General features: G+C 46.9%; 1 protein-coding gene across 4 annotated transcripts in view; it reads left to right on the top strand.

Annotated features, from left to right (window-relative positions):
* The window catches only part of SLC24A1 (solute carrier family 24 member 1), a 42,160-nt gene that overhangs the window by 17,493 nt on the left and 11,483 nt on the right, over nucleotides 1-13,184 (top strand). For 2 of the 4 annotated variants that reach the window (XM_049705887.1, XM_049705888.1), the window contains 2 exons: nucleotides 8,790-8,843; nucleotides 10,505-10,613. The exons of 1 other annotated variant lie outside the window; for it this stretch is intronic. In XM_049705887.1, coding sequence (XP_049561844.1) covers nucleotides 8,790-8,843; nucleotides 10,505-10,613 — 163 coding nt within the window. The remainder of the gene's footprint in view (nucleotides 1-8,789; nucleotides 8,844-10,504; nucleotides 10,614-13,184) is intronic. One more of the 4 variants, XM_049705889.1, reaches the window with a different exon arrangement.

Here is a 13,184-nt window from a genome sequence, read left to right as displayed (position 1 = left end):
CAGGTTGAAATACTGGCTGTCCTTGAAAGTAAATTTATATTTATTTAAAATTGAAAACCTATAGTTAGGACTTTGCAGCACTAACAACTACCTTCTAAAAATTAGTCCAGATAATTAAAGTGTAGCTATTTTGAAGTGATTTTTAAAAACATCTGGATTTGGAGTTTCACCCCAGGTTTCTTAAAGCCAGAGAGAGCGGTAACTGCCTTTGCTTATAACATTCTGTCTGTGTTTGGCTGCCCCAAGACCTGTGATCTTGTTAGAGGGAGGTAAATTATCCTGTACTTCAGTGACAGACTGAGGCAAGCCATTCTGTTTGAATTCTTGAAGCAGTTCTCTGAAAATCCAGTCTTTGATCTAGTAAACTGTGTTGGTATTCATTTTTGTGATTTATGCAAGAATGTGTACTCACCTCTGCAAATTATCTTACTTTAACTATGAAACTTTATGAAAATGAACATGCCTTGCTTACTCACTCACTCATGCTGACCTATCAGTTCACACCTCTTCCCTGACTAATGGGTTCCTTCTTTGAGCTTCTCCTTGAGAAGGCAGGGGGTCAGGGAAACTGGGCTTATTCAGTCAGCCACACACCCAAAGGTAAGGAAGTAAGAGAGAAGTGCGGAAAGGCCAGAGCGAGTGGTAGGGAGTCAAGGAGGAGGGTTGGGGAGAAATCAAAGCCACAAGTGCTCAGGAAGTTTAAGCAGGGGGAAGACAATTAGAGGGCAGTGGGAGCCAGCTCCTTCTTGGAGGGAAACAGGAACGGGAAAGACACTTGGGCCTCCCCCTTCCTCTGTTGGCAGCCTGGGGTGAGGTGTGGCCACAGTGTTAGGGTCATCATTGCCACTAAATGGGGGAAATAATCTTTATATCTCCCAAAGTGCTGAGCCCAACGTCTCATCCCTAAAGCAGAAGCTCCACAAGTATTTGGTGGTTTCCTCAGGGAACTCTTAACAGGTCAGGGTCTCCAGTTTATAGAGAAAAAGGAGTAGGGGAGGGAATCCATACTTGTGGAGGGCCTATGACATACGTACATTATCTCGACAATTTCTCATAAAACCCCTGCAGGAGGGGAGTTCCCTGGTTGCCTAGTGGTTAGGATTCTGGACTTTCACTGCTGTGGCCCAGGTTCAAGCCCTCATCGAGGCACTGAGATCCCCCAAGCCCTGCAGCGTGGCCAAAAAAGAAAAAAACAACCCTGCAAGAATAAATTGTTATTGCCATTTTGCAGATGAGGAGACTCTGAGGCTCGGAGAGGATAATTAACTCTGCCAAAGTTACGCAGCTAGTTGGTGGTCCTTATCACCAGTTTATGAATCCATTTATCTGGGTCTTAACCCAATATCCATGGCTAACTATCCCTGTTATCCTGGGCAAGTCAGTGCTACTCCACAAACCTATATTATTAAGCACTTAAATGAAAAGCAGTGTGGGAAGTAAAAAGATCATGTCCCTTCCAGTAGAAGGGACAGACATAGACAAAAGTAACTGATAAAAGGAACACTGTGCAAAGTGCTACAAAGTCACTTTGCTTTTCTTCGAGGTCTCACGCTGCTCATCTGTAAAGTGAATGGGATGGACTAGTGTAGGGGTTGGCAGACTTTTACTGTAAAGGGCCAGACAGTAAATATTTTAGGCTCTGTAGGCCATATAGTCTCTATCCAACTACTCAACTCTGTTGTTGTTAGCTTGACAGCAGCCACAGACAATAAGTAAACGAATAGGAATACCCCTGTGGTGTTTTACTAAGCAACATAATCGCAGGTGTTCTCCTACCTGAACAATTTGGAGATGTAAGATCAGCAGAGAACGATTCATTTTCTTATCAGATATTCACCCAACTGATTATCTGTGGAGTTTCTCAGCTGGAGGACCTTTCACTTTACTTTTTATTCTGCTCTGGTAATCTAGAACCAGGATAAAGTTTTTTTTGTGAATGATTCTAATCAGAATTTACTTAAGAGTATTTTCAGAAAAAATAAATGTATCATTGAACATAGACACATAGTAACTATTTTAGAGTCTTTCTTTTCACACTGGCTGGAAAAAAAAAATTCAAAGCTAAAAATATTTCAGACAACATTGTCAAACTGACATGTATTGGTTTGAGGATGCCTTTTATGAACCCAGTGAAGAAATGGTAAATTTTTTTTTGAGATATATTAATTAATTTATTTTTAATTTACTTATTTAATTTATTTATTTTTGGCTGCATTGGGTCTTCGTTGCTGCGTGCGGGCTTTCTCTAGTTGTGGCTAGCGGGAGCTACTCCTCGTTGCCGTGTGCGGGCTTCTCATTGTGGGGGCTTCTCTAGGCACAGGCTCTAGGCACGTGGGCTTCAGTAGTTGTGGCTCATGGGCTCTAGAGCGCAGGCTTAGTAGTTGTGGTGCACGGGCTTAGTTGTTCTGCAGCATGTGGGATCTTCCCAGACCGGGGCTTGAACCCATGTCCCCTGCATTGGCAGGTGGATTCTTAACCACTGTGCCACCAGGGAAGCCCAGAAATGGTAAGTGTTTGCATAGTTATCGACACAGTCTAACTTAGCTTGCTCTGAAACTTTTTTACCTGGTTTTAAAGCTCTCGGTGTTATTTGTTCCTGGCCCCAAATGATAAATATTTGACCTTCCTTGACCATGCATAGTTGCAGAAAGCCAAAGTTGAGGCTCTAGCCTGGCCAAAAGGCCTTATTTGTATTTGAAGGATGATGGGACCTTCTTTATAGAGAGAGCTACAAGCTTAGCTAGAAATAACTGGCCATCTGCATGAGATGCTGATTGGCAAGACAGCCCTGTGGGGCACCAGTGGTGAAAAGGGATGCAAGGTGGGGAATGAGACTGGTCCGGGCTCCTTTGGAAACCCCATATCCACATTCAGCCCCCAGGAATACTTCAGAATGTGAAACTCCAGGAGGAAGTCTGCCACTCTTTCTTAAGTGCATTGCAGGCTATTTTCTTCTTGGCAGGGTTTTTTCTTAAACCAACCAGCAGAAACCCCAAGCAGACAAACCTGGTGCCTCCTTAGGAACCAGTCATCCCTTTCCTGTCAGGGTTAACATTTACTCCAGTGACCTGTACTGCTAGACAACCAGCTGTCTGCTGTGGAGACAGGGGTGCTGGACAGGAAGCAGCCACCAGGGCCCTTCCTGCCTCTGTGGGCCTGACCTTACTAGCCTGCAGGGAATCCACTTTGCTCCCAAAGAACTCATCCTAGCTAGGCTGAGGGGTTCCCTCCTTTAATTTTTTTTTTTTTTTTTTGCCGTACCACGCAGCTTGTGGGATCTTAGTTCCCTGACCAGGGATCAACCTGGGCCCTCGGCAGTGAGAGTGTGGAGTCCAGGGAATTACCTAACTTCTTAAATAATAGTCAGCTTCCCTCCAGTTGTCAGGAAAATATGGTAAGAATCAAATTCTCAGTGTAAAGGCTTCTTTTCTTCATAAAATTTTCTTAAGCTTTCAGCATTCATCTGCTTGTGGGTGCTAGCAGATGATAAAATGAATGCATAAGAAACAAACAAATATTAACAGAAAAACTCAAACATCTGGTCATGCCTGGCAGAATAGCGTGTTGTTTCCATGGATGTGTGTATGCTTCTAAGAGATTTTACGAATTCTGTTACTCATACAACAGAGTAATCTTTTTTCCTAGTGTATGTGATGAGATTAAATATGAAATTAGATATTCATGGTGTTCTACAAATAACAGCATGATTTCTAGATGCTCTGCTACCTGAATAAATTGGAAATATAAAACTAACAGAAAATGTTTTAGTGTGGGGGAGTGGGCGTATGGATGATAAACAAGTAAAATAACATATTTCTTGAGTATGAAAAGTGCTGTGAAGGAAATAGTGTATGTGATGGAGAGTGACTGTAGGTAGTGGGCCCCCTTTAGCGAGGAAGAGCAGGGGAGTCCTCCTAGAGGAGGAGAAGTTCAAGTAGACAGTCCAAGTAGAGTTCCATGAGAATTCTTCTGGAATTCTTCCCCATGCTCCATAGGGGAAGAAGAGGAAACAGCATTTGCAAAGGCTCAGAGCAGGGAAAGACCTTGGTGCACTAGAAGAAAGAACTGGAGGCCAGTATAGTGAGTAAGGGGAGAGTGGTACAGGATAACACTAGAGACGGGGATGAGAGCTGCTTCATCAGGGCCTTGTGGATTAGATACGGAGTTTGGATTTTATTTGAAGTTCAATGGGAAATGATGTAATGAGGAGTCATAGTTAAAAGGTCACTCCCTAACTGCTATGTACAAAATGAATGGTAGGTGTGCAAGGGTGGAAGTAGGGAGTCCAGTTAGGAGGCTGTTGTGGGCATCCAGCGTGTGTGTGTGTGTTTGTATCTTTGAGAGATATTTTGAAGACAGAATCGTCTGGATTTGGTGATGGTGTGGATGTGGAGGGTGAGTGGAAGTCAAGGTTTTTCGCTTGAGCAGCAGGGTGGATGGTGGCGCCATCTAGTGAGAAAAGGAAGACTACAGGAAGAACAGGTTTAGGAAGACTCAAAAGTTCCCGCTCTGGAATGGTGAGTTCGAGTGTTTATGTCACCTCCAAGTGGATATGTCTATGAGACAGTTGCACAAATGGGCTTAAAGCTTATGAACAAGGTCAGGGCTGGAAATAGAGATTTGTGAATCGCCAACAAATGTATGGTTATTAAAATCAAGGACCAGCTGATGCTACTTTGAAAGAGAGCGATTAGGATTAAGCCCCAAAGAACTCTGATGTTCATTCATTTGGCAAACATTTATGGAATCTCTTTGTATGAAACCTGTGTAGGGTCTGGGGATACAGTGAGAAATAAGGGAGCACTCAAGGGGCTCAACCTAGCAGAGGAGCAGGAGTTGATCCAGGTTTTGTGGGGTCTGGCACTCTTTAAGAAAAGGAATATAAAACTATTGCTACAAAATTAAATATGAGGCCTCAGAAAGTGTTTGTGAGGGGAGAGATGGGCCCTGAAGTTTAAGCTTCATCAGCTCTGTGGTAAATCCCCGTTAGTGGGGAAGACAGAAAAATAAAAGTAATATTTACCATATCATGTGTAATGATATAGGTAAGTGCTGAGGGATTTAGCACTGCCGAGAGTGGACATCTCAACAAAAGTCAGGGAAGGCTTCCTAAGGGAGGTGATTCTTAGCTGAATCTTGAAGGACAAGCAGGGGTTGGCTGACTGAAGAAGGGATAGGAGTCTCCTAGGCATGTATAAAGGCCAGGGGAATGAGAGAGGGTGATGAGACTATAGCTGCACTAGCTACATGTAGCTACTGAGCTCTTGAAATGGGGCTAGTCTGAATTGAGATGTGCTGTAAGTATGAAATATACATTGGGTATATTAGTATGAGAAAAAAGGTAAAATAGCTTATTGATATTTTTATATTAATTACATGTTGAATTATAATTCTGATATATTGGGTTAAAGTACATTATTAAAATTAATTTCACCTGTTTCTTTTACTGTTTAAAAATGTGGCTACTAAAAAATTAAAATTACATGTGTGGCCTGCGTTCTATTGCTATTGGACAGCACTGAACTGGAGGTAAGCAGGAGGGTGGAATATGCTCAGCTAAGGAGTGTGGACTCCCTCCTGAGGACACTGAGCCCCCAGGGTGCAGGGGAGGGACATGATGTGCTTTGCTCAGAAAATCACTCTGGCTGAAGAGTGAATGAGGAACCGGAAGAGGAGCAGTCCAGGAGTCAGGAGGCTGTTGCAGCATTGTAGGCAGAATAGAGACATGAGGCCAAATTTGAGGACTTTCAGGAACTAGATCTGACAGTTGGTTGTAGATGCGCTGTGAGGAAGCGAGGAGGAATTTGGGCAGACTTTTGGGTTTCCAGCCTAGACAAGTGAGTGGATCAGGGTGCTAGACTGTATTCAATGAAGGTAGGACTCAACCAGGCATTCAGTAAATATTTGTTGAATGAATGTTTCAAAAAACACACAGACCAGAATGTGCAGTTCAGGAACTGTGTCATGGGTGGTCTAGAAAGGGAGAGGTCAATGATTAACTGCTACATCAGTGGGAGATAGGAATTGGAGGTCAGGAGGACAAGCCCCCGAAGGGTTGCCTTGTTCACCAGCACAGGTTCCCGTGAACGGCTGGCTGCAAGGGATCCTGTTGCTCATCCTCATCAAGATGCATCACAGGTGTTGGGGGTTTGGCTGGCATGAAGACATCTTCTTTGGTTTCCTCAGCCCTCTGGTTAATTTTCATGAGGAGAGGGAGAAGGTGGGGATGATGGGGCTGAAGAAAAAGGAGGATGATTGGTGTAGTGTGAGAGGTGGATGTGGGAATGTGTTTGTAATAAGGGCATACTCTGAAAGCACCTACTTGCTGGTACCGCTACCCATGTATGGACCCATCAGTCACACTCAAATGTAGACAAACATTTATATCCATTTACCTGAAATGTCAATAATATGAAACAGAGCCACTAGGAAATATAAATTTGACTTCATTTCCTTATTTATGCTTGGGAAAAAAATATGATTTAGTAAAAACAACAAAAACAATCCTCTGAATAGAGATTAGGAGGTCGGGGGTTTTGTCACTATTGTTGTGAGTGTGGGCAAGTCACAGAATCTTTTCTGCATCTCAGTTTTGTCATCTGCCAAAATAGCAATAATAATACTAGCCTTGTCTGTTTCATAGAATTAATAATATGGAATGAGAAAATGCATGTGAAGGGCTTCAGAAAGTTAGAAGCGCATACTGAGGGTAGAAGATGTTGATATGTGCAATGAACAGTGAACCCATAGAGAAGTATTTTGACTTAAATAAATCTGAATGGAAGAGAAATCATTAGGCATGTGCTTCGTGGGGCAAAAGTCAGTCTCTCCTGCCCTTTTGTGGACAGAACCAGCCATCCCAAAGGGTAGCCTGGCCTTTCGTATTTCTAAGAACTCATTGGGTGAGAGTTGGATGTGATAAATAGTGAGGTGGCTGGACCAGTGGGGTTTGGTGCTGTAGCCTCCAATATCCCAGAATTGTGAAAGAGGGGATTTGTTCAGAAAATCCACAGTGCCCCCTTCATATTCAGATTGGTTATTTCTGCTTTGGTTCATTCATTTGTATGTTCGTCCATTTGTTCATTCATTCAACAATGTGTATCCAAGCATTCAAACCTCTCCCATCCTTCAAAGATTATCCAAACTTCACCTACTTTCAGAAGGCTTCCGTGTCCATCCCAGCACAGCACCTTAATCTGTGCCTCTCATTTCTTCAGGCACATTCTGCTTTGTCATGTGTTCATGTTATCATTGGTCTCAATTCCTTTCTGTAAGTAGAATCCATGCCTTAAACATCTTTGTATCCCTACAGCACTAGCACAGTGCCCGGTAAACAGCAGGTACTCAGAAATTAAGAACTGAATGAGTGAACAAATTGGGTGGATGGATGGGTGGCCCTGAATCAGGCAGTATTCTCTGTATTTTCTGATCAGGCAGAGATGGGAATGTAGCAAGTCCAGTTCTACTTCTGGCCATGGAGGTTGGTGAGGTGGGCGAGGCAGTGGAAGGTGAAGACAATTACTGGGGGCAGCCATTGGTGACTCTGCTGCCTGAAGATGGCGCTAGAGGTCACTTGGCGTATCTACTCGTTGAGCTCTCCTTAACCGAGCATCTGCTGTGTACAAGACACTATGCCACAGGTTAGGGGAACAGAGATAACTATATCGTAGTTCAAAAAGACATGAAGTCTAGCTGGGTAGACAACTAATATGTGTGAACAACGATGATTTCTTTAGAAGTTCGGATGGTGTTACGAGATAGTAAATGCAAAGTGGCAAGCTAGTGGTTCAGAGAGTAAATACTGTGGGCGTAATGATTCTTCATCTCGGGTCTTCTAGGTCTGTCCCCTTCCCCAGCTGGCTGCCCTACAGCTTCCCCAGGACACTAGCAAGCACTTATTCGATTATAGAGCCAGATTTTTGGTATCACAAAATGTGTCCACTGTTGTTATACAGCTTTTGAGGAGAGAGGTATTGTCGAGAGCTGGAGTGAGGGCTGGGGTGGGGGTGAAAGGGGCCATTTGGGAAAGCTTTATGTAAGAATTCACCCTGATTTTTCTGAAAAATTGTTAGGCATAGAGGAATGGAGAAGGCATTTTAGGCAGAGGGCAAAGGCATGAACAAGGGACTAGGAATTGGAATTGGTTAGGTATATGCAGGAGACTGTTCATTCATTCATTCATTCAACCAATGTTTTCTGAACCCTTGCTAAGTGCCAGGCAGTGTTCTCATGCTTTACATACAAGCATGTGTCATGGATGAAATAGTCTGCCTTCAAGATGCTAGTGGGACAGTCAATTTACTTGGGTTTGCCAACATACAAATAACATACAAATAGATTGGGGAAAGTGCTATGAAGGAAAAGGAGTCAATAAGAGAGAATTAGCTGGGCACCTTAGCTTCCCAGAGGAAGGTGACATGTAAGTGGAGACCTGAAACGTGGGGAGTGGAGGAAAGAGGGTTCCAAACAGAGGAGGAGGGACCGTGTGTTGAGGGTTTCGAGGTGGGTAAAGAGGATGGTGCATTTGAGAGACTGAAAGACAGCTGTAGCTGGTGTTACTGGACCTCAGTGAGTGGACACATTTGACTGGGTATACTGCATGCAGGCTGAAGCCAGACTGTGGAAGGCCAGGCTGGGGGTGGTGGACATGTTAAAACATTTTCTGAGGCCAGATTATCTCTGGGTGTGTTTCTGTGTTCCCACATGAGGGCTGCCTGGATAGAGAGGGAAGTAGGGAGGAAGGGTGAGGGTCTCTCTGAACATCTTGTGATTCCTGTCCCTATTTGCAGCTGGGCGGTGGGACAGTTTTGGTGGATGAGCAACAGGATAACAAGAAGCTGAAGGTGGGTGCTGTGTGGAGTCTGCCCAGTGGGGATACTGCAGGGTTTCAGAGGACAACCACAGACCCAGGGCGCTGTGGCCCTGATTCTGGGGATACTGGGCTGGGCTCAGACCTGCGAAGCTCCTGGGAACGCTGCCAGGGTGAGCCAGGGAAGGAGCCAGAGGGACTGTCACCTCCAGGTGGCCTTGGAGGAGGTGCTAGCTTGGGAGCTAAGTCCAGAATGTCACTGCTCACTGCCTGTGTGAGCTTGGTCCTCAGATTCTGCATCAGTAGAATGACTGGGCTAGATGAACTCAAGTCCCATTTTGTAGACCCAACACTCTGATTGATCTAAAAGCCTAATTACCTGCGGCTTTGGAATGCCCCAGAACTAAGAGAAACATATGAGGGGTGGGGCCGGGGGATCTGAGATTTCTGAAAAACTGTGTCTTAGCTGTCTTTGCCCTGTGGGCATTTGGGAAGAAGTGGGGACCTTAGAGAGAAGAGGCCAGGGTCTGCATGAAACCTCCCCCATCCTATGAAAATCTGTAGGCCTGTTGTGAAGTATTGTGTTACCATAGCCACTAGATGGCAGAAGAGTTCAGATCCAGAGGGTTGGTTGGTAGGGAGGGAGGGACCAAGCAAGCAGTTTGTCTGACTTTGGATGTTCCCTTGTTAAGTCAGATGATGTTTCTATGTGTGTCGCTATCGTAATTAAAAAAAAAAAAAATTCAGCTAAGTTTAAAAATCAAATCAGCTTTATTCAACAATTCATGAATTGGCCAGCATCCCATCTAGCAAATAGAAAGGAGTTCCAGGTTGTTTCAGGCAAGGTCACCTTCCTTTGGGGGGCAGCAGGGGTCTGTCGGGTAGATTACCTCACTAGTGTGCTAACCAGTTAATTCCAAACTGACTGGTTAAGAGTCTGTTCCCGGGAGGGGCTGAAACTGCAGTTAGGTATTTTATGTTTCGGTTTGGTGATGTGGGCAGAGTACAAGTGACTCCATTTTGGACCTGTTGTCTCTTTTTTAGCACTGTGAATGAATGTGTGTCACATCCGTGTGTCTGCCCATACAGATGTGTGTATGTGTGTGCCCGTGAAGGTCTCTTGAGCATGTGGGTAGAAAAGAAAGGGCTGGAATCAGAAGACCTGGGTGCTTGTCTTGACTCCTTCATTTACGACCTTGGATAAGCTACCCGCCTTGTTGAGTTTTCATTTCTTTTTCTGTAGGTGGGGATCAAAGCCTTGCTTATGTCTGGGGGTGGGGCAGAGATAAAGCACCATGATGCTCTTTGTGGACTGTAAGGGCCTGTGCCCATGCACCGTGGGGCTGTCTGTCAGGTGTATGGGTGAGAGTGTTTCTTTGAGGATGTACTCGCAGGGATGGACAAACCCTCGGTAATGTGGTGTCTTTAATACACGTTGTCTGCTCCCTGTCAAAGAGCTTGGGGAATGACTTGGTATGTAGAATTAGCCAGTCATGGAAGAGTTGAGGGGAGGCTGAGAAAGAAAGCACTGTAACTGTCCTGTTGAGGTGAAGGAAGACGGGGTGCCAGGATAAGGCTCCTGTGCTTCTGGCCTGATCTTTATAGGAGGGAGGAGGGTTAGTGAGGCCCCCGTGCGGCTCCTCCCCCGGCTCGGGCAGAGGCCCACTGAGGCCTGTGCCGCTCTCTCCTGCTTAGCTCGCGTCCATGCTGACCCAAGGGAGCAGCTTGGCCTCTCTGCACAACAGCACCATCCGCAGCACCATCTACCAGCTCATTTTCCGCAGCCTGGACACTCTGGGGGAAGGTAAGCAAGGTCTGCCCAGACCTGCGTGGTCTCCCTGTCCACTCCTTCCCTCCTGCAGCTGAACAAGAACTGGGACTTGCAAAACTGAGAGGCAGCAGGTGGAGTGAGGGTGGGAGTGGGAAGAGAGTTAGCAGAAGAGAGAGGGTGGTAGAGGCAGGCAGTCTGGGAAGACCCACCAGGAGAGGGCCTGGAGGAGCTAAGGTCCTTAGGTATCCACATCCCACTACCTCCCTGTCTCCGTGTCCCTCCTGTAAAATGAAAGGGTTCATCTGCCGTGAGTGAGGCCATGAGTGTCATGTGCCGTGCACTGGTCTATGTTGGGGCTGCCCTCCGTGACTTTCCTGCAGAGCCCACCCCCATGAGTCAGCCCCAGTGTCCCACAGAGTCTCCAGCAAGATAGTGTGGCCAGGGCTGCTTCTGGGGGCATCACCTGCGGGGCCCCACAGCTGGAAGCTCTGGATGGTGCCTCCCTTTGCTCTGTATTCAGCTCCAGAGTCCTAGGAAGCCTGCTGACCCCTCCCCAAGCCAGGTATCCCAAAGAACACCCTGGGGGCCACCAGGACCACTTCTGGGAGTGGTGAGGGTCCAAAGTGTAGTGGGAGCTGATGCCCAAGTTGACAAATGATGGAGGCAGCTGAGATCCTCACCACCCACTTTACGGAGACCTGCCTTCTGCCCCGCTTCCCCAGAGAGCTACCTCCAACAGGCTTCGCAGGCCCCTAAAGGGCATCCTCAGGTACGCTTCTCTTCTCCTTGGGCACCTCTGTCTCTGGGACACTGCTGCAGAACTGGAGCGCCAGCATGAGGCCCATCAAGGAAAGGTTGGCCTTTGGGCGGAAGCCAGGGAGTTGGAGTGCAGCTGGGCAGGAGGCTGAGGACTGAGCCGAATATGACACCAGAGACTGATCCATGAGCCTCAGGGACAAATTTTAGGGACCTCAGAATTTCTCAGGCCCTGAAGCATCTTCTTCACATATGATACTGGGTTGTTGGTTGTTTAAAACAAGCATATGGTCAAAGACGAGGTGATCAAACCTTCCCTAGAAAATCCTCACGAGGAGCTTCCGCAGATATTGGGAGAGGCCACCCCCCCTGTCAGCTCCAGAAAAACAGTACCCCTGGGGTTTCAAGAGTGGAGTCTGCAGCACTGGACAGCCTGTGGGTGATCAGTGCTGGGGGCGTATCTGGCCTGGGCACAGTGAAGGAAGCTGTATCCCTGGGTTAGGCCTGGCCCTCCTCGTGGAATCACTGACTCAGCAAAGTCTTAAAGATAAAGACCTTCTCCTGGATGGGACTGCAGGGCCCCCTGCCTGGGCCACTTCCATGAGCAGCAGCCATCTGCTGGCTTGTCCTAACAGGATTATGTGATGTCCAGGCCATGTCCAGGCCAGGCTGAGGTCAGAGGAGATTGATACTAAGGAGATGATCCGGCCGCGCTGAGAGTTGAGAGGCCATGTGAGGAAACAAGCGCTGGGGGAGCCAGTGGCAATTATCCCCAGGAAGACAAGCACGCTTGGTACCCTGTGTGGGTGTGCGATGGGTATGGAATGGCCCTCCCAGGGAATGATTGCTTATGTGCCTGGGATGCAGTCCCGCTCAGAGAAGCTGGCCCTGATCCTGCACCCTGAGATTCCATCCAGGAAGGGCTGGGATCAGGCAGGGCTGGGATGAAGGCCTTTGTTCCCAACACTTTGCAGATACATGTTTGTGTTTCCGTATGCTCTTTCCAGATGGCTATCCAGATGTTTCCACCCTTTCCAAGCAATGAACTCTCTCCACAGAGCTGATCCATGGTCTGAACTCTTACCCTGGGTAGGGGCTTTACCTCTCCAGAATCCCATGCTTCTTCTGGTGATTTCACTCACACATGTGCGTGTGTATATGAGAGAGACAAAGAAAGAGACAGAGATAGAAACAAACAGAGAGAGGCCCTTCAGCAGACCTGCTTTCCTCGGTGGCATGGGAAATGAGAGGTTAGGGCGTGTGATGAGGAAGGAGAAGGAAAGAGGGGAACTTGGTTTTCTTGCCAGCTCCTCCAGCCAACAGTCAGCAGGTATTCTCAGCACCAGGACTGGAACCAGGGGAGCCCTTCAAAAAGCTATGCGTTGTTCAACAGAAGACTGCAGTGCTTGATCAGTGCCAAGGGGGCACTGGAGCAGTCTGCATGAGGTAGGCAGTGGAGTGCCCACCACCTGACATCTCAGTTCTGATGGGACCCGCTGAGCAGGCCCACCAGGACACTTCGAGGGACCACACTTGCCAGAGTGATGGCTCTGCAGGATGGAGCCTGTTGCCAGAGGCAGCTGCAGCTCAACCAGCCTGATTGTTTAGGAGACAGGTTGAGAGAAGGAAACTCCAGACCTGCTTTTGTGTCCTGCCCATCCTGGACCCAGGCAGAGTTTGATTCCCAAACCTTCACAGTTTGTCTGTATTATGGACTAGGGGATCTTCAGGGTCCCTTCTAACTCAAACCCTCTGGAATGCTGGGCCTCAGCAGTGCAGAGTTGCTTCCTGGGTAGAACAGCTGCTCTCAACTACTATCGTCAACTCATCATTGTTGTCATAGCTAAA

This window comes from Orcinus orca, chromosome 2 (assembly GCF_937001465.1).
Source record: "Orcinus orca chromosome 2, mOrcOrc1.1, whole genome shotgun sequence".
Lineage (NCBI taxonomy): Eukaryota > Metazoa > Chordata > Mammalia > Artiodactyla > Delphinidae > Orcinus > Orcinus orca.
This window is presented reverse-complemented; position numbering and strand designations above follow the sequence as displayed.